This window comes from Pituophis catenifer, unplaced genomic scaffold (genome assembly GCF_029215685.1).
Source record: "Pituophis catenifer annectens isolate HBS135680 unplaced genomic scaffold, rPitCat1.0.hap2 SCAF_1, whole genome shotgun sequence".
NCBI classification, from domain to species: Eukaryota; Metazoa; Chordata; class Lepidosauria; order Squamata; family Colubridae; genus Pituophis; species Pituophis catenifer.
The window spans coordinates 145,343,819-145,370,595 of NW_027256881.1; the positions used below are offsets into that span (position 1 = coordinate 145,343,819).

The 26,777-nt window shown below is 43.3% G+C and overlaps 1 protein-coding gene across 1 annotated transcript in view; it reads left to right on the forward strand.

Moving 5' to 3' along the window:
• ZC3H13 (zinc finger CCCH-type containing 13) overlaps positions 1-26,777 on the forward strand; it is a 51,159-nt gene that overhangs the window by 21,819 nt on the left and 2,563 nt on the right. The window contains 15 exon segments of the mRNA XM_070933027.1: positions 1,145-1,253; positions 8,482-8,621; positions 9,758-9,918; positions 11,012-11,195; positions 11,197-11,213; positions 12,712-12,879; positions 14,389-14,699; positions 16,076-16,531; positions 17,441-17,623; positions 18,054-18,510; positions 18,795-18,898; positions 20,061-21,062; positions 22,664-23,167; positions 23,689-23,838; positions 24,789-24,989. Coding sequence (XP_070789128.1) covers positions 1,145-1,253; positions 8,482-8,621; positions 9,758-9,918; positions 11,012-11,195; positions 11,197-11,213; positions 12,712-12,879; positions 14,389-14,699; positions 16,076-16,531; positions 17,441-17,623; positions 18,054-18,510; positions 18,795-18,898; positions 20,061-21,062; positions 22,664-23,167; positions 23,689-23,838; positions 24,789-24,989 — 4,147 coding nt within the window.

Consider the following 26,777-nt stretch of genomic DNA (forward strand, 5'->3'; position numbering starts at 1 on the left):
ATCCTTCTCCTTAAACTTCTGTTTTAAATTATATAGAAATTCATGGGTTACAAAATGTAGCATTCAAATATATATATATATATGTGTGTGTGTGTATATAGTTAATATTAACTATACACACATATATACCCGTGAAAACTTACATAGACATATGTGTATATATATATATATATATAATTTGATTTATATGCCGCCCTTCTCTGGAGACTCAGGGCGGCTTACAATGCGTTAAGCAATAGCCTTCATACTTTTGTATATTTATACAAAGTCAGCTTATTGCCCCCACAAACTGGGTCCTCATTTTACCTACCTTAGAAAGGATGGAAGGCTGAGTCAACCTTGAGCCTGGTGAGATTCGAATGTACAGTAATTGCAGACAGCTGGTGTTAATCACAATGCTTTTAGTCTGCTGAGCCACCAGGCCCATAATTCCAATTTTTGATTTGTGAACAGAATGTACCATCAGTAAAATACAGGCCTACTTTGCAGAATTTAATTTTAAGAGATAATGAGGTCCTTTGCATGTCTAGGCTGCCCCATTGCTGCTGTCTTGTATTTCCCTTAATTGCTGCTTCCTATAATGTGCAATGGGAGCAAAACATTACAAAACAGTCCTAAAGCCACCTTAAAAACTGGCTTCCAAATTGTGATTTCTTTGTTTGTTACAACTTCTACTTCACACATTATAAGGAATTTGGATTACCTGCAATGTCCAGGTTTTAAACTTACATGAAGGGAATGAAGTAGCAACTAACAGTTGGACATCTGAGTATAGGAAATTTTCTGAAATTACCCATGAGCTAAGAGCTTTGTCCAAAGCATAATCAGTATTAGCCTTCAGTTTCATATTGATATCCAAGGACTTTAAAGCCAAGGGTTTGCTTCTGCTTAACGTCTGGAATTCTAAACCACAGTTTAGCATTTGATCTAGAGTTATAATCTTCTCTGAGTAGGTTTCTTAATATATATTATTAAATATATCAACATTTTATCAATTTCGATATTTCACCATACAGTTTTTGAAAGTTAAAAGTTATGAAGTCAGCTGTGAACTTACACCACAACAGTTAAAAGTAACATTAAAATAGATTTCATGTTCTGCTTTGAAAAACGCTAAGTAACTTTTTAATGTTTTCTTCTGTAGAAAGAGTCTACAAGAGGGAGGCACAGGGGAAAGGAAGATATTAAAATTACTAAAGAAAGGACTCCAGAAAGTGAAGAAGAAAATCCTGACTGGGAAACAAATAGAGACGGTAAATAGAATATGCCATTAAATCTTGCAAACAAAAGGACATGTATTTTGATTTGCCATTCTAAATCTTTATAAAGGTCAAGCAAAAAATAGATTGCCTACAGAAATCGCTTGATTTTTCTCATCTCTCCCCTACCCCTGTACAGTGGAGAAATAAGAGGGGAAGAGAGTTCAAGAGAATACTCTAAGCCAGGGCTGTCAAATTCACGGCCCGCGGGCCAGATGTGTCATGCACTGGCCACACCCACACCCGGTTTAGTGAAGGGGAAAAAAGTCACATGATGCTGCCGTGACAACGTAAGTTTGACACCCCTGCTCTAAGCTGTTTGCATTGTGTGTCTGCAACTCTCATCCCCAGTTGCCAATGTGATTGCATTGCTTTTGATGCATAGAAGAGCAAACAAACTCTCTTCCTCTCCCATCTCTACTTTTTTTTATCCTGTAGAGTGCTCTGTTCTCCCAGAAGGCTGCGGAGTGGGTCAGGAATGGGATGATCCAGATGGTCTGACCAATCACTGAGTCAAATTGTTTTGGCCACACCTCCTCATGCCTCCCTTGTCCCCAGTTTATTCGACTCAGTGGTATCTGATCAGACGTGCCTGAGTCTTCTCTCTCCTCACTCACTCTTCTCAGCAGCAATTTATTCGTATTTTCCGATTTCTGCGCTGTGCGAGCTGGCTACTTCAGTCAGGCTGAAAATGCCGCCGCCGCACTGCCGCAGCAATTACCGCCTCACAGCTGACTAGCGCTCCTTGCGCTATTGCCCCTTCAATCTAGGCCGCGATTGTCACCGCCGCCGCCAGCAGCCCTCTGGATCACCGCCTCACAGCTGACTAGCGCCCTTCGCACTATCGCCCCTTCAGCCTCGGCCGCGATCATCGCCGCCGCCAGCAGCTCTCCGGATCAGGTACGGAGAGCTCATTTGCCCGATCTAACGGCTCCCGGAGGCTATCACAGCAGCGGCGGCCATTTTATCTACCGCAGTTGAGAGCCACCGCATGGGACAGCCATTTTAGGAGGCGCTTTTATCTGCGGTGGCCATTTTAAACATCACAGTTGCCTGTCACCGCGTAGGGCGGCCATTTGAAGGGCCTTTCATCAGCGGCGGCCATTTTGAACACCGCGGTTAATTGCCAATGTGGAGCGACCATTTTGACATCTTGCCCTTCAGTGACAATTCCGTCTGCTCTCTCCCCTTCGCTCCTAGGAAGCGCCCCAGGTGTTGGCCCACTCCAAGTTGCTGGAAAGCCACCCTCTCATACTTGCAATGGCAGAACACTCAGGGGAGGCTGGCCGCAAGGCCTCATCCAAGTCTACCTCCAGCAAGAAGGTCTCCCATCCATCACAAGGGGAGCGCCAAATTTTACAGGGGGAAAAGGAGCGCGATGCCCAAGGAAGCCCAGCTGAGCCGGCTGAACAGGCAGAGGACAAGCTCAACCTCTCTGGGACGCTCTCACCAGAGGAACCTGAATGCCACCAAGGACCCCAGTCACCGCCCTCTACCACCCAGGCCAATGCTGACCCGTTCGCCTGCCCAGGGGCGGCCCAAGATCCCGCCCCACCTCCACCGCCCCCACCTCCTCCACCTCAACATTCCGACTCTATGGACCTGGAACATCTTCCTGACACGGTCCAACAACTAATTGCTAGAGCCATTTCCCAAGGCATCACTGCTGGTCTTACGGCGCAGCGCTCGGCTTCTGTTACATCGGAAAGTTTCCACTCGCGGCGCTCTCGTGTATCACCTTCAGCCAGCCTTACCGGGACTCCTGAGAGGTCCCCTGAACGCTCTCCATCACGTTCCAGAGGTAGCGCAGACATGTGTCCGGAGGACGAACCGTGCAGAGACACTGACCTTTCAGATGACGAAAGTGCCACGCTGGACGTTCCAGCCTTCACCGGTCTGTTTCCACAGGGACTTTTCAAGTCCCTACTGCATAAGGCCAAGGTCACCTCTGGCCTTATCAACTCAGTTCCAGATCCTGCAACATGTGCACCATCTACGGCCAGCCAGGGCATATTCTCGGAACCTGTGATGGAGCAGCTGTTTGTCCCCCGCACCCAAGTTGTTTCTCGACGTGGTTCGCAAGCAATGGGTCAACCCTGCTTCGCTGCCTACCCCCAGTGGCTCCAATCGCCGCAACTATAATATGGAACCAGCACTCGCCAATGTCTTACAGGTACCCTCAGTGGACAGCCCAGTGGCAGCTCTCTCGTCCCCTTCCCCTTATCTCGCAGGGGATACATCAGAGGGCCTTAAGCCTGAGGACAGGAAGTTTGACCTGTCCTTTAAGAAAAATCACCAAGCCTCCGCCTGGCGATCCAGGCTGCTACTGCAGCCTCCTTCTTCTCCCGTTCCTCTCTTTTATGGCTACAGCAATTTCAATCTTGCCTGTCCCCCCAAGACGTTAGAGTCCACCAGGACTCAGGTCGCCTCGGATGCCACACTCAACGCGGCCAAATACGCATCCTGAGCGAAGGCATCTTCTGTCACATCACGACGCCTTTTATGGCTACAACAGTGGCCAGCTGACATTAAGACCAAATGGCGGGGACTAATTTCTTTGGCGACTCCCTCGAACCCCTGCTAGTCGAGGACAAGGACAGGAAGAAGGTCCTCCCTTCCGCCACTAGACGGGCGGACCGTTGAGCTACCCCCTATTACCGGAGACAAAATTCCAGATATTCTCTCAGCGCCCCTATTCGCAGGGCTCCTTTCGTCCCCAAGATAGGGGTTCCTTTCGAGACAGACCTCGGAGTTATGGGCCCCCAAAACGTGGCTCCCGCAGGACTGGCGGCCACCAGAGCCGCCGGCAGAAATGACTCTCGCCACAACGCTCCCATCGGGGACAGACTGAGCCTCTTCCTGGACAGGTGGGCTCGCATCACCATGGACCAGTGGGTCCTTCACACCATACAATTTGCCCTCCCTCTGGAGCTCCTCTCCAGCCCTCCAAACCACTTTGTATCATGCCCTGTTTCCAACTCCCCCCACAAACGCAACCTCATGGAACTGGCAATTCGCCATCTATTGGATATCAATGCGGTAGAGGAGGTTCCTCCCGCCCAATGGAAACGGGTTCTACTCGATCCTCTTCGTGGTAGCAAAGCGCTCTGGGGGCTGGAGAGCGATCCTGGACCTAAAGTCTCTCAACTCCCACCTGGTTTACAGGAAGTTCAAGATGAGCACACTCAGATCTATCTTGGAGAGCATGCGGCCCAGAGACTTTTTAGAGTCCATAGACCTCTCCGAGGCCTACTTGCACATACCCATAGCGCCGGCCCACCGGTGCTGCCTCAGATTCAGCTACGTGGGGCACCACCTTCAATACCGTGCCTTGCCATTCGGGCTGGCATCGGTCCCGCGCAGCTTCAAGATCCTTGCGGCCCTAATAGCCCACCTGAGGTTGGTTCCAGTAAGGCTTCAAGCCTACCTTGGCGATATTCTAGTCCAGGCCCCGTCCCTCACTCAGGCTCACACCGACTTACGGCTCACCCTTCAGATCCTCCAGGACCATGGGTTCTTAATAAACCTGCCCAAGAGCCAACTAGTTCCCCAGACACGCCTCACGCATCTGGGAGCAATTATCGACACCCGACTAGGCCAAGTATTCCTCTCTTCGGAGAGACACACCGATATCAGACTACTTGTACGTCATCTCCTACGGGAACCAACGGTAACTATCCTCACCCTGTCAAAGCTTCTGGGGAAGCTCGCCTCTTGTATCAACATAGTCCCTTTGGCTTGGCTTCATGCGCGCAGACTCCAATGGTTTCTGCTATCCCACCAGCGCACGCGCAACTCCACTTCCCTACGGAAAGTCAGACTATCGCCATCGGCACGCTGGTCCCTACACTGGTGGCTGTCACCGGCACTGGACAAGGGATGCACTTTCGTGGACACCCAAAAGGTGATAATCATGACGGACGCCAGCCTTTACGGCTGGGGGGGCGCACTTGGATGCTCTTGTGGCTCAGGGCTGCTGGTCCACCGAGGAGGCAAACTCCAGCATCAACCTCCTGGAACTTCAGGCGATACGTCTGGCCCTCCAATCATTCCATCAGGCAGTGCTGGGCCACCACGTATTAATTCTCACCGACAACGTCGTGGTGAAAGCCCATGTAAACTGCCAGGGAGGAACACGGTCCAAAACATTGATGCAGGAGGCCCTTCAACTCGGCCGTTGGGCGGAAGCCCACTTCGCCTCGCTGCGAGCAGATCACATTGCCGGATCAGACAACTTGCGGGTGGATTTTCTCAGCCGAACGATGGACCCGTCGGAATGGTGCCTCCACCCCGACATCTTCTCGGATGTTTGTCGCCGCTTCGGCCAGCCGCAGGTCGACCTATTTGCCTCTCCAGCAAATTTGCAACTCCCAAAGTTTTTCACCCACTACCCGAATCCTGGTGCGGAGAATGTGGACGCCATCCGCTGCCCCTGGCTGAGAGGTCTACTCTACGCCTTCCCACCTCTGGCCCTTATATCCAAGGTGATCCGCAAAACCATAGCATAGGAGGTGGAAGTGATCCTCATCACTTCCCACTGGCCACGACGACCATGGTTCTCCGATCTGGTCGCACTCTCGACAGCGCGCCCCTGGCGGATTCCCCCAGACAAGGTGTCTCTCTCACAAGGAGCCGTGTGCCACCCAGATCCCCAATGGTTACATCTTGCTGCCTGGCCCTTGAGGGGCTCCTACTGAGGCAGGAACACTATTCGGAGGACGTCATCCGTGTCATGCAGGCGGACAGAAGGCCTTCCACCATCAGGCTTTACAACATCACCTGGCAGGTATTTATCTCTTGGTGTTCAGCGCGCGAGATTAACCCTGTCTCAGCTTCTGTCCCACAGGTCCTTGACTTCCTGCACGCAGGACTCCGCAAGGGTCTGGCGCTCAACACGCTCAAGCCCCACGTCGCCGCGCTCTCCACGGTGCTGTCTCCACGGGATGGGGCACCTTTGTCTCACCACCCATCAGTACGCAGGTTTTTACGGGGCGTCCGCAACCTTCATCCCCCAGTAGTCCACCGGTATCCAACCTGGGATTTACCACGTGTACTGAAAGCTCTTACTGAGCCCCCGTTTGAGCCCTTGCGATCTTCGAGCCTCAGATTCATCACCTTCAAGGTAGCCTTCCTGGTGGCCGTAACTTCGGCCAGGCGCATTTCTGAGCTCGCGGCCCTCTCCATCAGGCCCGATCTCTGTGTCATTCACCCCGACAGGATCGTTCTTAGGCTAGATCCATTGTTTGTCCCCAAAGTGAATTCCCGCTAACACCGGGAGCAGGAGGTGATTCTACCTAACTTCTGCCCTAAGCCTCATCACCCCTTAGAACGCAAGTGGCACACCCTGGATGTCCGCAGAGCTCTTAAGATCTATATCTCGTGGACGGCGCCTTCCAGACGATCCGAGGCTCTCTTCATCTCCTTCCAGCCTACCTCGCTAGGCTCCAAGGTGTCGTCGGCCACTATTGGCCGCTGGATTTGGGCATGTATAGCCCGTGCCTATGAGGCGCAGACTCTTCCCGCGCCCAGAAATATTACTGCGCATTCCACGTGCAGCGCAGCTACCACCGCTGCCTGGGCCACGCAAGCCTCCCTCGATGAAATCTGTAGGGCGGCCACCTGGGCGACTCCTTTGCCGTTTATAAAGAATTACCATCTGGACGTCTTCGCCTCCGCGGAGGCATCCTTCGGCAGGAGGGTCCTTCAACAGGTTCACCTGGCCTCAGAGACTTAGGGCTCGCAGGCTTCCCACCTGTAGGGCGGACGAGCTTGGGCATATCCGACTCCTGACCCACTCTGCAGCCTTCTGAGAGAAGAGGCATTGGACTTACCATGAACGCGATTTCTCCAGGGGCTGCAGAGTGGGTCAGCCCCTCCCAGCCTGCGCGCTCCATGCTAGGACCTAAACACTTACCTGAGTTTGTCTTACAGTTCCCTCTTTGTCTAATAAACTGGGGACAAGGGAGGCATGAGGAGGCATGGCCAAAACAATTCAACTCAGTGATTGGTCAGACCATCTGGATCATCCCACTCCTGTCCCACTCCGCAGCCCCCAGAGAAACGGCGTTCACGGTAAGTCCAACGCCTCTTTTGATTTTCAAAATAATACTATAAGCTATTTATGTAGCCTACAGAAATCACTCCCCACCATGCCACAGAATAGAGAGATTGGAGAGAAAGAGAGTTCAAGTGAGTAGTGCAAGCTGTCTGCATAGTGCACCCATGGCTCCCAGTCCCAGACTGCCGGCATGGATGCATTGCTTTCAGTGTTTACAAGAGCCAACAGTTTGCTTGTTTGTAGTCTCTTTCCCTACAGTCTATCTACTCTGCAGTGTGTGTGTTTGGAAGCGGGTGGGGGGAATGCAGTTCAGGCACAGGACAACACATACTAACTGTAATTGCAATAACCTGACTGAGGGACTGTTGTGATGGTTGTAAATGATTTTAAGTGGACTGTAAAGTTATTCTTTCAGTACCATCATAACTTTGCTGAACGAATGGTCGGTAAATGAGGATTACCTCTTTGCATTGTACCGTCGATTTACAGATTACTTAATAACAATCTTTGAAGCCATGAGGATGCACTCCTTGTTTGAGACATCTCAAACAAGTTCTGCCTTGCTTGAGATGTCATTAGTATGCAAATTTCTAGAAGAGGAAACCCTCTTCTGTTGCTACCTAACTCGGGAGGCAAAAACAGCAGAAAAGAAGACAAAAGAAGGATCTGGGAGGAGACTGTATTCACATATGAAGAAGAGGACAACAATGAGGGATTTAATTGCAGAGGTTACTGATTCTGATTAATACTCTAACGGTGTCTTTAGTGCTAAAAGAGCCAGTTTGATAATACAGAAGCAATAGCAAAGGCACTCTCTTCCTGTTATAAATATTTTTCATCTCTTCTCCCTTTGGGAAGAAAATTTAGATTTGCATTTAATACAGTTTATGGCTAGACTATGAGAATGCAGATTGTTTCAAGAATTAAATGGAGTAAACAATATTCTCTTTTGAATCTGCTTATACTACTGCCACTGCTGAATAACATTCAAAAATCATGTTCACTGCGTAATTGGAATCACTCTTAAATGAAATGGGAAATCATAATGGTGGTATATATTGAATTATTATTATTATTATTTTTAGTGTGTATTTGTATAAAGAAAGAGTTTACTAACTGTTTTTGTTCCCTTCATCCTTCTTGCCTTCTTTTTCATAACTTAAGATTCTGATAACGGAGATGTTAATTATGATTATGACCATGAATTGTCTTTGGAAATGAAGCGCCAGAAGATCCAGAGAGAGTTAATGAAGCTAGAAGAAGAAAACATGGACAAAAGAGAAGAAATAGTAATTAAAAAAGAGGTTTGTATCTTGAAAAGAATCACTGGATAGTCATAAATAACTAAACGAGTAGACATTATTGAACAAATTAACAAATCTTCAGGATAGTAATTCCATTTATTTATTTATTTATTTATTTATTTATTTATTTATTTATTTATTTATTATTTGTCAGATTTATATGCCACCCTTCTCCCGTAGGAGCGGGGCAGCTCACAACAATAAAACAACCTGACAATAGATAAAAATTAAATAATATTAAAAACCAATTAAAATCCCCAAATCTCCAAGTTAAAATCCACGGCAGATCAGGGAAGTTGCTGAAAGAGCCATGTCTTTAGGTCGGTGTGGAGGTCAGGGGCCGTCCGGAGCCCGGTGGGCAACCCATTCCAGAGGGTCGGTGCGACCACAGAGAACGCCCTCATCCTGGGGACCGCCAGCCGACACTGTTGGCCAAGGGGACCCGGAGGAGGGCAGCCCTATGTGAGTGCACTGGGCGGTGGGAGGCCGGTAGGAGGTGATCCTGCAAATACCCCGGGCCCATGCCATGAAGGGCTTTATAGGTGAGTACCAGCACCTTGAAGCGGATCCGGAGGACCACCGGCAACCAGTGCAGCTTGCGCAATAGTGGTGTTATATGAGAGTAGCGGGACGCACCCGTAACTACTCGCGCGACCGCATTTTGGACCAGTTGGAGCCTCCGGGTGCACCCCAAAGGCAGCCCCCGTTAGTCAGATATATGCACACAGGTTAGTCAGATATATGCACACAGGTGTGTGTGCAAGAGAATGATTGATAATACCATATCGATACTATACAGACATATACATACCTCATTGTAGTTCTGAATCTGAACTGTTACATGACTCTTATCAGCATGGAAAACTGATGTCATGTATTGATATTTTAGATTACATTTTAAAATGTCTGATGAATGCCTATATATCATCTTGGTTTTTTGCCAAATAAATAATGAAATTTAAAACTTACCAAATTTTTGTCCTTCAGTGGTTCTTAGAGGCTATGCATGCATGTGTATAATAAATATTAGATAAAGGAATTGCTTTCTGGTATGGATCAATTTCATTGATATTTGGTTCTTATTTGTGGCAAGGTCATTACTAGATTTTATAAAATACTAATTGTTTCTTTTTAAGATTTCTCCGGAGGCAGTTAGATCAAAATTATCATCCTCACCTTCACCAAGAAAATCAAGTAAATCTCCAAAATTAAGGACAAGCCCTAAATCTTCCTCCACTGCCACTAAGAGGGAGAAGAAGGTTTCAGCAGTATCTTCCCCACTCCTGGAGCAACAGAGGTAAGTAGATTGGCATATTTTATAACAACATGGTTATCTCTTACCTTGATAGTTGTTGTGGGTTTGTGCTTTTGTTTACCAAGCAGTCCTATCGCCCCGTGGGGGTATTCCCAACATGGAGGTGACCAGCAATATTGGCAAACTATGGTTTTATATAGAATAGGATTTTTGTGAGGGAGACTTCTACGAAACTTGTAAAATGCTAAATGCCTGGCATTGATTCTAGACCTGGTATCAGTGTTCTGAGTAACACATCCACTAAAAGCAGAACTCTGAGGCAGGTAGATTCCTCAAAGAACATGTTTATTGGATACATCATATTGGCACAGCTAGTGAAAACCAACTCTAAAAGTTCCTGCAGTTCTTAGCCTAATTAAAAGGGCAAATGTTCTCCTCCCCAGATGTCATCGGTCACATTGTCCAATGAAAGCTGGCAGGCTGCTTGGTCACTCCTCTCCTCCTTCAACATGACAAGCTCATCTGTTGGGATGACCTTGGTTCCCACAAGAAAACTTTTTGTTTTGACTGTTAGCCAGTCTTTCTACTTTCCCCTCCCTTCCCCCCTTCAGAGTTCGTGGCAACTATGAGGCAGCAAAAGATGGCTTCAGCCAGCTTCACTTCAGAGTTGACACCTGGTTTTTAGGTGAAGACCTTTTATATGACAAGGATTTCTCCTCCGTTTTCCCTCAGTGCAGTTCCCTTCAGATCTCTGGCAAATAACTCTGGAGCAAGTTCTGAGGATGTAGGCAGGAAAGTAAATTTCTTTTCTCCTGAATGATTGGATTTCATTCTTTATGTGTGTACACTTTTGCCAAATGGAAGTTTGTGTAGCAGGTAGGCCTATGCAACCAGCTCTTAGGTAGAGGCACACGCAGAAGATTTATCCATGTCAACCCCATCAAGAACCGCAATTATTTATTTGAATGACTATGGGAGACCTCAGGTGAACATTTAATGCAATGTTTGTGTGCTCAGCTGCTAGATCACTTTTGTATTTTAGATGTCAGAACATATCACATCGGCACTCAGGTAATATTGTTATAATACAAGCTGATTAAATTTTTAAAATACTGGCTTGTGCATTGGTTTTTAGAAATTCAAAAAATAACCACAATAAAAAGAAAGGTCCTCGCACGCCTAGCCCACCACCTCCAGTACAAGAAGACTCCACCCAAGGGAAAAAACATAAGGAAAAATATAAAGCTAAAGAGAGGGTAGAAGAAAAGCCAAAGGAGATAAAGGAAAGGGGACGTGATTTTGAGAGACATAATAAAGAAAAAAAAAGAGAAGCAAAGGTAAATACAGTTTGTTTAGTTTTTTGATATTATTATCATTTTGTTCAGAACATCTTCAGGTTACTCCTAAAAGGCTAGAGCAAAATATAACATTCAAGAAAGCAGCCATGGTCTCGCTCAACCCAATTTTGTGATCTTCTTTCTCTCTGTCATTCCCCATGCATTCCCAAAATGTGTTTCAAGGAATCCCTCCATCTTCCAAAACAAATGTGAGACAAGTGAGTTTTGTGTGTGAGAAAATGAATGGGAAAGAAAATCATTTCCTTAATGGAAATATGCCTTGGATGATTGTGTTAAAGGATGTCACTTAGAGAGAGTAGAGTGTGACTCAGGGGTGAAATCTAAAATTTGTTACTACCGGTTCTGTGGGTGTGGCTTGGTGGGGGGGGAAGTAAGTGACTGGGTGGGCGTGGCCAACTTTTTTTTTATACTTTTAAAAGCATTTTTTCTACAACCTTAAGAGGTTGCAGAAAAAAAATGCTTTGAAAAGCCTCTGACGATCCCTGCTGAGCTGCACGATCATCAGAGGCTTTTTTTTTTTTTTTTTTACTTTTAAAAGCATTTTTTCGGCCGAAGAGGTTGTAGAAAAAATGCTTTTAAAAGTAAAAAAAAAACAGCCTCTGATGATCTTGTGGCTCAGCTGGGCATGGGGGGGGGCCGCAGGGATTTTTGCTACCGGTTCTCGGAACCACCCGCTGCCATCGCTACCGGATCAGGCGATCCGGTCCGAACCAGGAGCATTTCACCCCTGGTGTGACTCCTGACATGCAAATGTCTTACTGGCACCAAACCTTGGGTGGCTTGTCATTCATTTATTTTTTTAATTTGTGGAAATAGATAGCAACCAGTTATTTCCATCTTCAAATCCCTGACAATTTTTTAAATATTTTTTTATTCCTCCTTTATTATTTATAAGTAACTTAGTGCAACAAACATACCAATATTCCTTCCTCCTCCTATTTTCCCCATAACAACAAGGTGGGTTGAGTTGAGAGAGAGTGACTCTCATCCATCAGCTTTCATGCCTAAGGTGGAGCTAGAATTTACCTTCTCCTGGTTTCTAGGCCACCACCTTAATCATAGAACATAGAATCATAGGGCTGGAAGGGACCTCAGAGGTCTTCTATCCAACCCCCTGTCACAGAAGGAAACCTTACATTTTTCTGGTCCAATGGTTGTCCAATCTGTTTTTGAAAACCTCCAGTGATGTTGCATCAACAACTCCAATGTGCAAACTATTTTAGTGATTAATTGTTTTCACTATCAGAAAAAAAATATCTAAGTTGGATCTCTCTTTAACAACCTTGCATTACTTCTTGCCCTGCCTTCTGGTGCTTTGGAGAAAAAGTTATGCCAAACTGGCATTTATAGTATATTTTCTAGGAAGGGGTATGTTTCTCCTTTAAATGGAGATACGCTGCCTCAAGCTATAAATAACAGTATCCATCCTGTTGTTAATGGCAGTGTTGTATATGTTGGCTGTATGACTATTTCTCAGGGATCCCTCAGAAAGTTCCCACAGACAGAGACGTTCACCTAGTCCAGAAGACCATTCTGGTAGCAATTCTTCTTCACGAGAGTATTCTCCTGCCACAAGAAGAAAGCAGACATCTTGGGCGCCAGCTAAATCCAGCAGCCATAAACATTCTTTTTCACCCCCTCGCAGGTAGGATTTTAAAAAAAAATCTTTGTGTCTGTGTATTGTTATTTTATGTCCATGTAGTTTAGACTTCATTTATTCATGAGAGTTTGTTGCAGTGTGAAAGCTAAATTTTATTATTTTTATCCCACCTTTATTATTTTTTATAAAGAACTCAAGGTGGAAAACATAGATACTGTAATATTCCTTTCTCCTCTTATTTTCCCCATAACAAAAACCCTGTGAGATGGGTTGGGATGAGAGTGATTAGCCCAAGGTCACCCAGCTGGCTTTGATTCTCTTGTTCTTATTGTGTGTCCCAAGTGGTTGAAGGGTCTGCTTGCAGTTTGCAGTGTAATTGCTTACTCTCTGCACTTGAAAGGTAAAATGTAATAAAACATATTTTGAACACCAGGAAGGACTGAAAACAAGCACAATTTAATCATAGCACACCAGAGGTTACCCAAGCATGGGTAACCTCTGTCCTAAAGTCCCCAAACTAATACTCATCCCCCCCGCCCCATTTGATATTCTGAGACTTGATACTGTCCTAACCCCCCCCCTAAAGAAACATGCTTGTTTCATTTCAGCAACTGTTTTTTTTTTACTCTTCAGGTTTTAATATGGCCTTGTATTATCATTGATAATAGCTATTTCAAAGTTTTTTTTTATATTTGGGGGTTATTGCTGGGTAAGGAAGGGATAGTCTTCACCTGCATGCACCAGCTCCCATTGAAGAATCTTTCCCATTGTAGGGAGTTTTTGCAACAACTTCCATTAACATTAAAAAAAAAGAGGGGGTATTTAAAATTCTTGTTTTTGGGAGAATATTTTTGAAGGGAAATCAATGCTGGGGAAGAAGAGATAACCATTCTCTTATCCGCTCCAATGAGCCTCTTTAAAAATGGATTCTTCCTCAATTTTTATTCTAAAGCCTAATTCCTGTGTGGGAGACAGAGTGTATGTGTGGGAGAAATAGAACATTGGATTTTCCTTGGTGTTTATTATAGAGAATTTTTCAGGTTTCCAGGGATGCCCCTACCTATTTTGGATGGTGGCCTCTTTCATGGTTGGGATGCAAGCCCTTCACGGTTGCCTAAGGCAGGTTAGAAATAATCATCCCATACTGGTAATAGAAGAAGTAAAGCTGTAGGATGTTCTGCATGCAGACTCATGAGAATCATGAGCTTTGAGAAATGCTATAGGTAAGAAGATGACAATTGACCTATAGTCTAACAGAATTTGCCAGAGAACATTCTGTTGTTTGGTATACAGTATGTGGATATTTTAAAATGATTTGAATACTGCATATTTTTAGTCCCCCAAAGCCAAACATACTGTTTAGGTATTAATGAAAACAAATGCCTAGCAAGGAAAATTGTGTACAGGCAGGAATCAGTTTGGCTGTGGAACTTCTGCTCTACTTTTGGAACCAATCTGAATGCAATTTTAGCAAGAGATCATTATAAAGGTTTGTGTAAATAGTGCTCAAAATGTATGTAGCAGGGAGATGTGTAAACAGTTCTGTGTTTGCAGGTCTGCTTCACCACCAACTCAGCATCATTCTCCTGTATCGTCGATGCATCATTCTTCTTCATCTCAGTCGGGTTCTTCTATTCAAAGACGTTCTCTGTCACCACGTCACAAAAGAACCCCTTCACCCTCTTACAAAAGGACAACTTCCCCACCCGTAGGTCGGTCGTCTTCTCCTTATCCTCACCGAGCATCGCCTTCCCCACAGCAAAAGCAGGCATCTTCCAGGCATCGTTCACCAGTTAGAGAGAGAAGCCGGCATGATCACGAGCGGATTTCACAGTCACATGATCGTCGCCATGAAAGAAGAGATGGTATGAATAACCATAAAGACTGTATGAATACAGATAGTCCCTATTTAATGGAACCATTCTTTGACTCAGTCGCTAAGTCTTGTCCAACTCTTCACAATCCCTTGGACCAGGGATCAGCAACCTGTGGCTCTGGAGCTGCATGTGGTTCTTTCACCCGTCTGCTGCGGCTCCCTGTCACTCAAAATATGTGTCACAACCGCCAATGTGCGACACCCACCGACACGCGATTTATTGAGCTTTTCAAACCCTGATAGGCCAGCCATGGATAAATCGAAGAAAAGAAAAGTTTCAGAAGAAAACAGAATGTTTAATTCAACTACATATGCTAGTTTTGTGGCCGCTCAAGAAATAGCCAGGCACGGGAGGGTTTTTGTGGCTCCTGGTGTTTTCTTTTCTGTGGGAAATGGGCCCAAATGGCTCTTTGAGTGTTTAAGGTTGCAGACCCCTGCCTTGGACCATAGCATGCCCTGCAGGCCCTCTTGTCCTCTACTGTCTCCCAGAGTCTGCCCAAACTCACGCCCACTGCATCAATGACACCATCTACCCATCTCATCCTCTGCCATCCCCTTCTCCTTTTGCCTTCAGTCTTTCCCAACATCAGGGCCTTCTCTTCTTGTGCTCTCTTCTTGTTTGTTTGTGCCTTTTAATAAAATTTGTTAGCTTGAAAAGATGCTACTAGACTCATGGAGCATCTGCTTTCAAAAGTATTTATCAGAACCATTTCCCTATTTTTTCTCTGAATGTGGATGTTAAACAAAATATTATGCAGACTTTCAAAGTGGGGAAGTAGGACTTTTTGGATTAGGAATTAGAAAGGTCTTAAGACTAGCAATGGTAGAATAAGAATTATGCTTAATCAGCGTCAAACATAAATATGTGTTACTCACCACAAAAATTCCTTTGAAATGTTTTCTTTTCCATGTTTCCCCCCTGCTTTTTAATACAGGTAGTCCTCAACTTAATGACCATAATTGAGCCCAGAATAGTGAGAAATTTGTTAAGTGAGTTTTGCCCCATTTTATGGCTTTTCTTGCCACATTTGTTAAGTGAATCACAGCAGTTGTTAAATTAGTAACCCAGTTGTTAACTGAATCTGGCTTCCCCATTGACTTTGCTTGCCAGAAGTTTGCCAGAAGATGATTACATGACTCCAGGACACTGCAACTGTCATAAATATGAACCAGCTGTGAAGCATCTGAATGTAAATCACATGACCATGGGGATGCTGCAATAGTCCTAAGTGTGAAAAATGATAAGTCCCTTTTTTCAGTGCCGTTGTAACTTTGAACGGTCACTAAATGAACAGTTGTAAATCGAGGACTACCTTTACTATTAAGTTGATTGTATATTTACATTTGTATTTATTTTACTTCCAGAAACAAGAGGAAAAAGGGGAAGAGAAAGAGACAACAGGGATGAACGGGACTATGACCAAGAGCAAAGTACCCCCAGAGATCACAGAGATGATCGAGAATCCCGGGACGGACGGGATCGAAGGGAAACCAGAGATAACAGAGAACGCAGAGATCCAAGAGAATCTCGGGACGCTCGGGATTCACGTGATGCCAGGGATTTCAGTAGAGACAATAAAGAAAGCCGGGATCAGAGGGACTTACGTTCTACACGTGACTCACATGATTACAGAGACAGAGAGTGTCGAGAACATAAGAAAGAGGAGCAGTATTTGGAGGAATCGCGTAGCTACACAAGAGCCCATGGCAGGGAAGATAATTCTCGTGCTGAAAGTCGGACGGACTCAAGAAATGAAACAAGAAATGAATCCAGAACATCTGGAAGAAGCAGAGGGAGAGGTCCTGAATTAACAGACAAGGGTATATAATACATGAAATAATAGGAATGTTACACTATTCGTTTACATAAACATCTGTTTAATCAAGAGGGTAGAAATTAATTACACTACAGCTCATTTCTTTTTATGACTTCACCAAATTTAGTCACCATTATCAATAGTACAATGATCCTGAGCGTATTTCTTAAAAATTATTAAATAATGTAGAACAGATGGCAATAATTATCTGGATTTCTCCTTTTAGTAAGAAAAAAACATTGCCCTAGTTATCTTAAAAGAATATTAGTTAATTTTAGTCTTACATTGCTATTGAGGAGATTCTTTCCTTTAATTCACTGATATGAAATGAATTAGTTTTTGAAACGACTGTTTAGGAGATTGTATGAATGCAGACTCCTTTGCTAAAGCAAAACTGTTGAAAATTAGTCTAAAGATTAGCTTTTGCTTCAGAAGGATTGTTTGCACAATGATTTTAAACCTTTCTGTTATGGTCAAACAAGGATTTCCTTTTCAAAGTACTGGATTTTGTTTAGAGTCTGATTTCCCCCCTCAGCATTAGTTTTCTGAATCTGAATTCCTTTTAATTCACCACAGAGTTGATCTGGGCTCAATTGAGGAGTTGAAAGTTCACCGCTCTTAAATTGCTTAGATTTCTGCATATGGAGTTCTGTCGTTTGAAATGTATATTAATTGAAAAGGACAGGGCTTTTAAGCAAAACTTCCTTATATTTAACTTTTTTATGGCAAATATATTACACAAATTATCATCCTAGATCAGGAATTACATTTTAACTTGCCTGAATGCACATTGGCAGTTCTGGTGCACAATTTACAAATCCTTTTATGAAATACAATTCGTTTAATCTATCTGTAGTAGCTAATCTCTGGCAACAGATTTTTTCATGTTTTCTGTGTGCCTTATTTTCAATAGGCAATCGAGGAACAAGAGGCTCTCAAGTTGATAGTCATAATTCTAGTAGTAGCTACCATGACACCTGGGAATCACGGAGCAGTTACCCTGACAGGGATCGCTATGAAAGCCGTGAACATGCAAGAGATTCTTCTTTTGAAAGACGACACGGAGAAAGGGATAAGCGTGACAATAGAGAAAGAGGTAAATACTCTTCAGGAGTGTTTTTTTTAACCATTAACTTATTAATGGATTCTTACTAAAAGGGCATAATGTTAGAATAACATTAAAGATGAATGTAGCTGTGAAAGTTACACTGACTCCATGAACTTTAATTACAAGCACTAGTAATTAGCTAGCTCATTTAGCACAGTACTGTTTACTGAGCAAATTTCCCAAAGAAATATTAAATTCGGGGTCTTTTTTGCTCTACAGTGGAGGTTGTCATTTCCCCCTTCAACCTTCCATCTCCAGAGATTTTTATCATTATGGATACTCAATCTAAATAATACCTTCAGAATTAATTATGTCACAACTGTTGCAGTGATTTAACATTAAAGCATTAGTGTGCCCAAATATGGGAAAATAAATTAGATGATTATAAATTGGAATTAAAACTTGTTTCTTATTACAGATCAGAGGCAAAGCTCACCCATACGACACCAGGGAAGAAATGATGATATTGATCGTGATGAAAGACTGGAAGAACGAAGAATAGACAGGAATGAAGATAGGAGGGATGAAAGACCTAGGGAGCGAGAAAGGGAGAGGGAAAGAGAGAGAGAAGCAGAACGTGATCGGGCCCGTGAGCGAGAACGTGAGAGAGAAAGAGAGAAGGACAGAGAACGGGACCGGGATAGAGATCATGACAGAGAACGGGATCGAGAACGGGAAAGGGAGCGGGAAAGAGAACGGGAAAGAGAACGAGAAAGGGAAAGGGAAAGAGAGCGGGGCCGAGAAAGAGACAAAGAAAGGGAACGACAGAGAGAGTGGGATGACAAAGAGAGAGGAAGAGAAGAACGGAGAGACAAGAGAGAAGATGTCCGTGAAGAAAGGAACACAAGAGATAGTCGTGAAGAGAGGAAATCAAAGTGAGTTTATTTTTTAAAAAAAGAAAATAAATAATTATGCCGCGTGAGAGAGTAAATGGAATGAACAGTTATACCCAACATTATCCAAACAAACACTGACAGTTCATATGTCTTCTTGTAAATGTGTTTTTTTTTTTTTTGAAAGGATTCTTGACATTCAATATAAATTTTAAAAGTTGATGTGTAACAGTCGTGTTTGTATTTACGGTAGAAGATGAATGAGATTTGTTAGAACGTACGTACCTAGAATTTAATGACTAACGTTGTCTTTTTGGGGAATGCAGAAAACGTCACAGAAATGAAAGTAGCCCCAGCCCTCGGAAATCTCCTAAACGCCGCCGTGAACATTCACCTGATAGTGATGCTTACAATAGTGGAGAAGATCAGAGTGAGTGAAAGCATGTACTTACTAGCAGGAGTTGGCCACACAGTTTCTATGAACACAACACCCGCTCTGTTCTAAGATAGGGTCCGCCAACCTTCAAAACTTGTGAGACTGCAGCCTTTTCTAATGCTTTTTTTGTTCTCACTTGAGATTTGGCAAGATTTTGACCATCCATTTATTTATGAATTTGTTGGTCCATTATTTTTGGTACCTAGAACATCATGTGATAGTGTGCATCTACAGCTGAGGAAGTTAAGCTAAATTGTACAGTTAAACTCCTGTATATAGAAGTATTTATAGGTAGTCTTCACCAGTGGTAATTGGGACCAGGAACTCCCATCACTAAGCAACACAGTTATAAGGTACAGTGTCACGTGTCTGCTTTGATTTACAATGGCAATCCCAATTGCCATTACCATGATTAGGTGAATTCTACATGTTCACAGTTCCCAAAGTCAAATGATCACCGTTTACAATCTCCTGCACGCTTCCCCATTGACTTTGCTTGTTCGAAGTTGGCAGTGAAGTTCGTAAATGGAGATCACATGACCACATCATAATTGTGAGCTGCTTGCCGAGTGGCCAAATTGCGATTACATGTTTGCAGGGATGCCGGGATGGCTACTTCCTTCCTTTTAGTTCCAACAATCTTTAGTTCATTCATATAATGTTGTAGAACTTGGTTTCACTTCTTTTTTGTCCTTTCTCAGAACAGTTTCAAAACTTTAATAACTCTCTTTTGTAAATCCAGTGGGAAAAAAAAATATCCAGGTCACTCTTTGTTTACTCTTTGTATGTCCCTTTTAATTATGAAGTGGAATAGAGTAATTTGTTGATACTGCCATTGTTAAGAAGGCCAAAGTGTATTCTAGAAAATCTATGAATCAGTAGTGTTTAACGGCCTGACTTTAAAACCGATTATTTTTTAAATTCATTTGATTTTGGAAAGGAGGGATGTATTTTTAGGAGTAGAAGAATGTGTATACGTGCTAATTTTCCTATAAGTAACTTTCATGTCAAGCTTTCAATCTTAAGAATAATTTCCTCTTCTCGTAACAAAAAGTATAGCTGGATTTTTTTCTTCTTTGCTGTAAATTAAAGAGTATTCCTAGATATAAAGATTTGTTCCAAAATGATGTGTCATGACACATTTTCTTTTTTATAGATGAAAAACGGCGTTTATTGAGTCAGGTTGTACGTCCTCAAGAATCACGTTCACTTAGTCCTTCACACCTTTCAGAAGAGAAGCAGAGCCGTTGGAAAGAGAGCGACAGAAAGCCAGAGCGGAAGGAAAGCCTGAGACATTATGAAGAAAGCGATTACAAAGAACGGGGAGCTTCTGGGGACAAACAGCGAGAGCAGCGAGAGGGAAATGAGAGTACAAGGACCAGAATCCAAGATAATGTAAGCAAACGGGATTCTGAAGAGCACGAGGCAGTAGATCACATGCACGAAGACAAGAAGAAAGCTAAAATACAGAAAAAAACAGCAAAGAAGAAGAAAGAAGAAGATGGTGGTGGGTTAGAGCGCTATATCAGTGAACCGCCAGTAGAGAAAACTCCAGTGTTTTCTCCCAAGAAAGGTCAGAAAAAGAAAAATGCTGAAAAGAAGCGCAAGAGATCCAAGGGAGATTCTGAGGCTTCTGAGGAAGACAGTGGCCCCCATCAGAAGAAGAAAAAAGGCCCCAGGACACCACCTGTAACCACAAAAGAAGAAGTGGTGGAAGCACCACCCGAGAAAACTGCAGTAGTGGAAGTTGCTCCCAAGAGGGAGGACACAACGTTTAGTGACTGGTCAGATGAAGACGTTCCAGAGCGTGGGGAAACGGTTCTAGAAAGGACTTCTGAGGAGCCCCATAGAACTAGCCACCGTACACGAGGCGAAACCATGGAGGTTTCTCATGGGGTGGAAGAAACCCCTCACCTCCGCCCTGCAGAGCAGAAGCGTAGCAGCAGCCTCTGTAGCAACAGGAGCCGTACTTCAAGTAGACTCCGATCACCCTCTAATGATTCTGCACATCGCAGCGGAGATGACCAGGCTGCAGTTAAGAAGATCTTACACAGCAGTTCAAGCGACAGAGACCAGAGATGCCTTGAAATCGCAGGAGAGCGGAAGTCCAGAATCGATCAGCTGAAACGAGGGGTTGCCAGCCGTAGCACCTCATCTGGTAATTTCTGTTGTGTGGCTTTCTTTGCTCCTGGGCTGCATCCCTGGGCTGTCCTGAAACTCAGTCCTTCGGAGGCCCAGAGTTTGGAATAGGGGTAGGACAGAGGCTCAAGGAGTTCCTATGAGGAGGGATTTGTTGCCAGTGTGCAATAGCTAACCTTATAAAATTGCTTTATAAAGGGGTTAGTAATAACTTGTTCGGGGATAATGTCATTCAAGCAGAGCTTGGCAACCTTCAGCCTGCCTTTCCTTCTTCATATCCTAAATTAGATTTTTTAGAAGTTCATGTGTTGCTAGTAGTTTGCAAAACAAAAAACAAAGCCCTCTAATCCAGGGGTCACCAACCTTTTGGACCTCAGGGACCACTAAATTCATAATTTTAAATCCCACGGACCACTAATATGATCTGCCTAATGACCGGCTGGGTGGCCGTAGCTAGGTGGGCATGTGACTGGGTGGGCATGGTCAACTCGCTGTCACTCATGTCGGAGGGCACCTTGCCAGCCTCTATTCACCCCTCCCCTCCCAGCCACTCCTCCACTCCCTGCCTGGGCTCCTTAGGCCCCAACAGGAAGCATTTGTTGGAGCTAAGCAGCCACCACGAGAAAGAGTTGGCAAAAAGCTCAGTTCAAATTGGATCCGACCGAGAAGGAGGCTCAGCAGAAGCATCTCACTGAGGACTATGAGCGTAGGTTTTCCAAGCAGAGGAAAGACCTGCGGGAGTGCAAGGCCACGTACAGGCACCTGGAGGCTCAGCGGGCTGAGATGGTCAGCCAGTTCCAGGCCATGATACAGTCCCATTGGAAGAAGGTCCTCTGACTCTTCGCCCCTAGCAGCACTTCCCTCCAGCCTTTGCCCAAAGCCCCGCACAAGGAGGCTGAAGCAGACCCCAAGTTAGAATTTCTGTCCCCCTCTGACCCACACAAAAAGACCCCAAAGGGGGAGCTCTCTGCAGCAACACAAACGTTCATTGCATGTATCTATCCCAGGGGCCGTAGTTTGAGGACCCCTGATTTAGCGTAGTATGAAAAATGCAAATAATTTTTCTGTGGACCACCAAAATTTTCTCATGGACCACCAGTTGGTGACCGCTGCTCTAATCGGTAATCCTAATGGATCTATTTTAAGTGAGGGAGTTGGAAAAGAAAGGAAAAGTTAATTTTTCCAATATGCTTTGCTTCCTTGGCTCTTTGTATGGGTTATTGGGCTCTTGAAAAGCTATATTGGGATCACTTTTAATTCTTTCCGAATTTTATTTTGGGGATGAGTGTGACTCAGATGAGAGAGGAAACATGAATGTGGAATGGATGCATGAGGAAGGTGAAACAGGAAGAGAGAACTAGGCATTGATAATGTTGGCCTCAGCTCTTTCTACCAGTGGTATCATGTCCCTGGCAGATTTCCTGCAAGTTAGAAATTTTCCTTTAGAAGAGATAAATAAAATAGGGAAAGGCAAAGAGTTTGTTTTCAGGTCAGTAAGCCATGCTCTATTAATCTGAGGTTGTGCAATTTGGTATAGTGTAAACCTTTCTTCTGAGTTTTGAGTTTTTTTCTAAATGAAAATCTGATAGTCTGTTCTGATGTAATTGATTGTGGTTCTAGATCGACAAGATTCAAGGAGTCACAGTTCAAGGCGAAGTTCTCCTGAATCTGATCGACAAGGTCACTCCAGATCTGGGTCCTTTGACAGCAGAGAAAGAGTGCAGGATAGAGACCGACATGAGCATGATCGTGAACGGGAAAGAGAGAGACGAGACGGGAGGCAGAGAGATTGGGACCGAGATGCAGCTAAATCTGATTGGTTGAGGAGCAGAGACCGGGACAGGATTCGGGAACGAGACAGACAACGAGAAAAACGAAGAGATCTGGACCGTGAAAAAGAACGCCCACTCTCTGAAAATCTGGAAAGAGAAAGAGGTGTCAGCACTTCCTCTCAAGCAGAAATATCCAAGCACATTGAGACAAAAGCAAGTAAAGATCATCAGGCTTTTGAGGCCACCTCTCTGGATTCTTCTTCCCAGGAGAAGGAAAGGCAAGATAAAGACCTAAGTTCTTTGCAAGGATTTGAAGATGGAATTGAAGCAGAGAAAGTGGAAAATGTGGAAGGTAAGTCATTCTGAAAATAGAAACGCTGGCAGTTTTTCTGCTTTTAAACAAACGTGTAAATGGCATCATTTAATAAATATTCTTATTTGAACGTTCTGAATTTCAGGTTTCCTCATATAGTTTTTGAGCAGCATAGTTACTGGTAGACTCCAAATGAAGTTTACTTTCACAACTTTTCCCAGTACAAATTATCTTTTTGCTTTCTGAAAACTCTGATGATGGTGGAAGAGAGACCGGGGGGGGGGGGGGGGGGGAGACAGAAACAGGTCATACGCATACCTACCTCCCATCCACCCTTCTCCAGATAATTGCAGTTTTAATGGGATTATATACTGCGTAGAAAGGAAATGAATGAAAAAAGATTAAACCCAGGGTGCAGTTTCTCTGATCTGGCTCCAGACACGAACAACAAGCAAACCTAATTAGGTCTTCTGCATCATCTCATTTAACGTGCCATTCCTGTTGGATCTGTGGAGACTGACAGAATAAGTGCATGTTGCAACATTTCTGTCTTTTTGCAGGTGGAGATGATGAAACAAAAATAGATGATATGCAGTCAATGGAATCTGGTGCTGGAGAATATGAGCCAATCAGTGATGATGAATTGGATGAAATTTTGGCAGGTGATGCTGAAAAAAGAGATGATCAGCAAGATGAGGAGAAGATGCCAGGTAAGCTTAGCAAAAATCTTTTACATCAGTCGTATGTGTACTAGAAAGCCAAATTATTTTTCCCAAATTACTGTTTCTGACTTCAGAACCTGAAGCCTGCACAACCTATGCACAAAGAAAACAGATCATATTGGCTTGAAAAGGTTAATAGAGGTGTTCCAATTCAGCTGGTCATAGAAAGAGGAGTGTGGGAAACTATGGTTTAAGAAATATGTGGTTTAAGAAATATCAGTGCCATAGCCAAGTACATAAGAGGCAGGCCAAAGGTGGTGCAAAGTTGTCCAGATTCCCCAATCAATTTTGTTTGGATTAGTCTATGACACATGAATCGGCGCATCTTGCCTTTTTAGATGAACAGAGACAGAACAGGCCTGGTTCGGTGATTCAGTCCCTGGGGGTTCTCCTTAAAAAATGACGGTCTTTTCTTAATTGAAGAAGGCTGTCTGTTGTGGATTAAGGAGCACCTCTCATTTCTTCCATAAGGTTACTTTTCTTTTGCCACTGCAACAGTTGGAAACAGGTCAGAGTCTATTTTCTTCCCTGGATCTTTCCCAGGAAGCAGATTTGAAAGAAGAGAAAAACAGTCGTATCCTAAACAGGGAACAAGTGTCTTAAGCCAATTAAATCCAGTTTTGTTTTTTCTTTGAGCGGGATAGTGATTGCCTCAGAGTGAGATTTACAACTGATCTTCCCTGCTTGCAGCCAGGAAATGGTTGCAACAATCTTTGTGCCAGCCTAATAGGTACTTTGGTATCTTTAAGAGATAACGTTATTTAAGAGTAAACATTTGCATTTGTCTTATTCTACAATTTTTTGTCTCTTAGGTTTTACTTGTTTGCTTTAGTTATTGTACACTCAGGTTTTCTGCTGTTTATTTAAGAAAAGGGCTGAAATAATAAATGAAAATTATCTTCAGTTTTGTTTTTGGTTTTTTTTGTATGCATTTGCAGATCCGGTGGATGTCATTGATGTTGATTGGTCTAGTCTGATGCCAAAACAGCCAAAAGAGCCCCGGGAGCCTGGAGCTGCTCTTTTAAAATTTACTCCAGCTGCTGTTATGTTAAGAGTTGGCATTTCCAAACAACTGGCTGGCCCTCAGCTCTTCACAAAGATAAAAGAAACTTGCCAGAGATCTTTGGAGAAACCTAAAGGTAATTAGTTTATTCCTAGCAGATCATGAAGAGAAGTTAGAAAACCTTAAAAGTTCATATTAATTTTTGTTTTTGTTTTTTTTATATAATTTTTTTTTTATTTTTTCCAACATAAACATAAAAAAGAAATTTTTTTCAAGAACAAAGTCTTGGTCTGATCACAAATGGGTACAGTAATTTAACAAATGAGAAACAAACACTTTTAACATAAATTCCAACATCTTAATAAATTTTTCTATTATCTCATCATACATACTAATCTCCTACTAAGGCAAAGCTCCTTTATATATTCAATTGTAAATTCAATTATAAATCAAAATTCAATACCGCTTTATCTAAATTTTTTATCCCTTGCTCCTTTTGACATCAACATTAAGCACAAAAACAATCTTTTCTATTAGTCTGTATATTTACCTTACAATTTTATCACCACAAATCTTAATTTCCAAATGTATACAACTCAATTTTCATTTCAATTTATTAATCAAAATTTCTTTCTATTTTTCTCGTTTTCTAAATCCAATCTATCCTATCATATTAAACTTTTACACAGAGATCTCAAAATTTACCATTTCATTTTAATTATCACCCAACATTTTTTCCCACCCCTTATTAATAATTATTCTTCAATATATTCTCCTCATTCTTCTCCATTACTCTACCTATTTATTTGGCTGATTTCCAGCATAGCATATTTTGGTTGAGTTTTCAGCATATTATCCTCCTCAACTTCCCCTTTTGTTTGGCTGATTACCAGCATTTTCCATTGTTTTGGCTGATTTCCAGCATGTTTTGTTTTGGCTGATTAACAGCATTCTCCTCCTTAACTCAACCTATTATTTGGCTGATTTCCAGCATTTCATTATTTGGCTGATTTCTCAGCATATTCTCCTCCATTAACTCCAACTTCTACTAAATAATTCTACCATTTAAATAATTAAACATTCAAACATTGCTATCCAATTTATCTATTTTGCTTCTTCTTTTCCTTATCTGTCCATATGCGTTTCAATTTAAAGTCAGTATTTCTATGCTTAAAACTCTGCATATCCTTTTTAATTCTATTATAAAGTCTGTTTCCAGTAAAACATCAACTTCTCCACTTCTGGTCCTGCGCCAAGTCTTTTATTGCTGCGCTAGTTAATTAAAAGTTTATTAAACATTGTATTTCTTCTTTCTTTATGTAGCCATCTAACGACAGAATAGGAATCTCCAAAGTTCAAAAAGCCATAGTTCTTTTCAAGGCAATCCACAATATGTAACAAGTCAAATGGTTCTTTTCAGAGAAGAACAAGTTACCGCAATAAACACTTTCACTTAGTCACAGCTTCAAACGCCATTTTGAAACATTTATGTAGCAATCCGTTTGATCTCTTTGTCTGTCTTTTAAAGGTGGCAAATCCTTAATTTTGCTTTTCTCTTTTCAAGTTCATTTCAGTTTTAACAAGAAAGTTCAAATATCCAGCTCTGTTAATAAGCAATTCCCTCCAATCAATCAGTGATGAAATAAGATTCTTAAAGGGTTTAAAACTTCTTTCCCCCAAAATCTTCAAGCCCCTCAGATCTTCAGCCGCTAAGTAAGGCTGGGGGTCTTATTTATTAATATCCTCTTTAACGCGTTGTTCTCGCCTGGGCTGGTGTCATTCACCCGGCTCCGAAGCATTTCGTCCTTTCTTCCTTCCTCCTGCACTTTGCTTGTCAGATCTGTCGCAGTCTCGAGGCAGCCGCCATGGCTGCCGTACCCCGCTGGCTTAGAGGGTTGCCTCCGGCCTCCGAGGAACTTGCCCG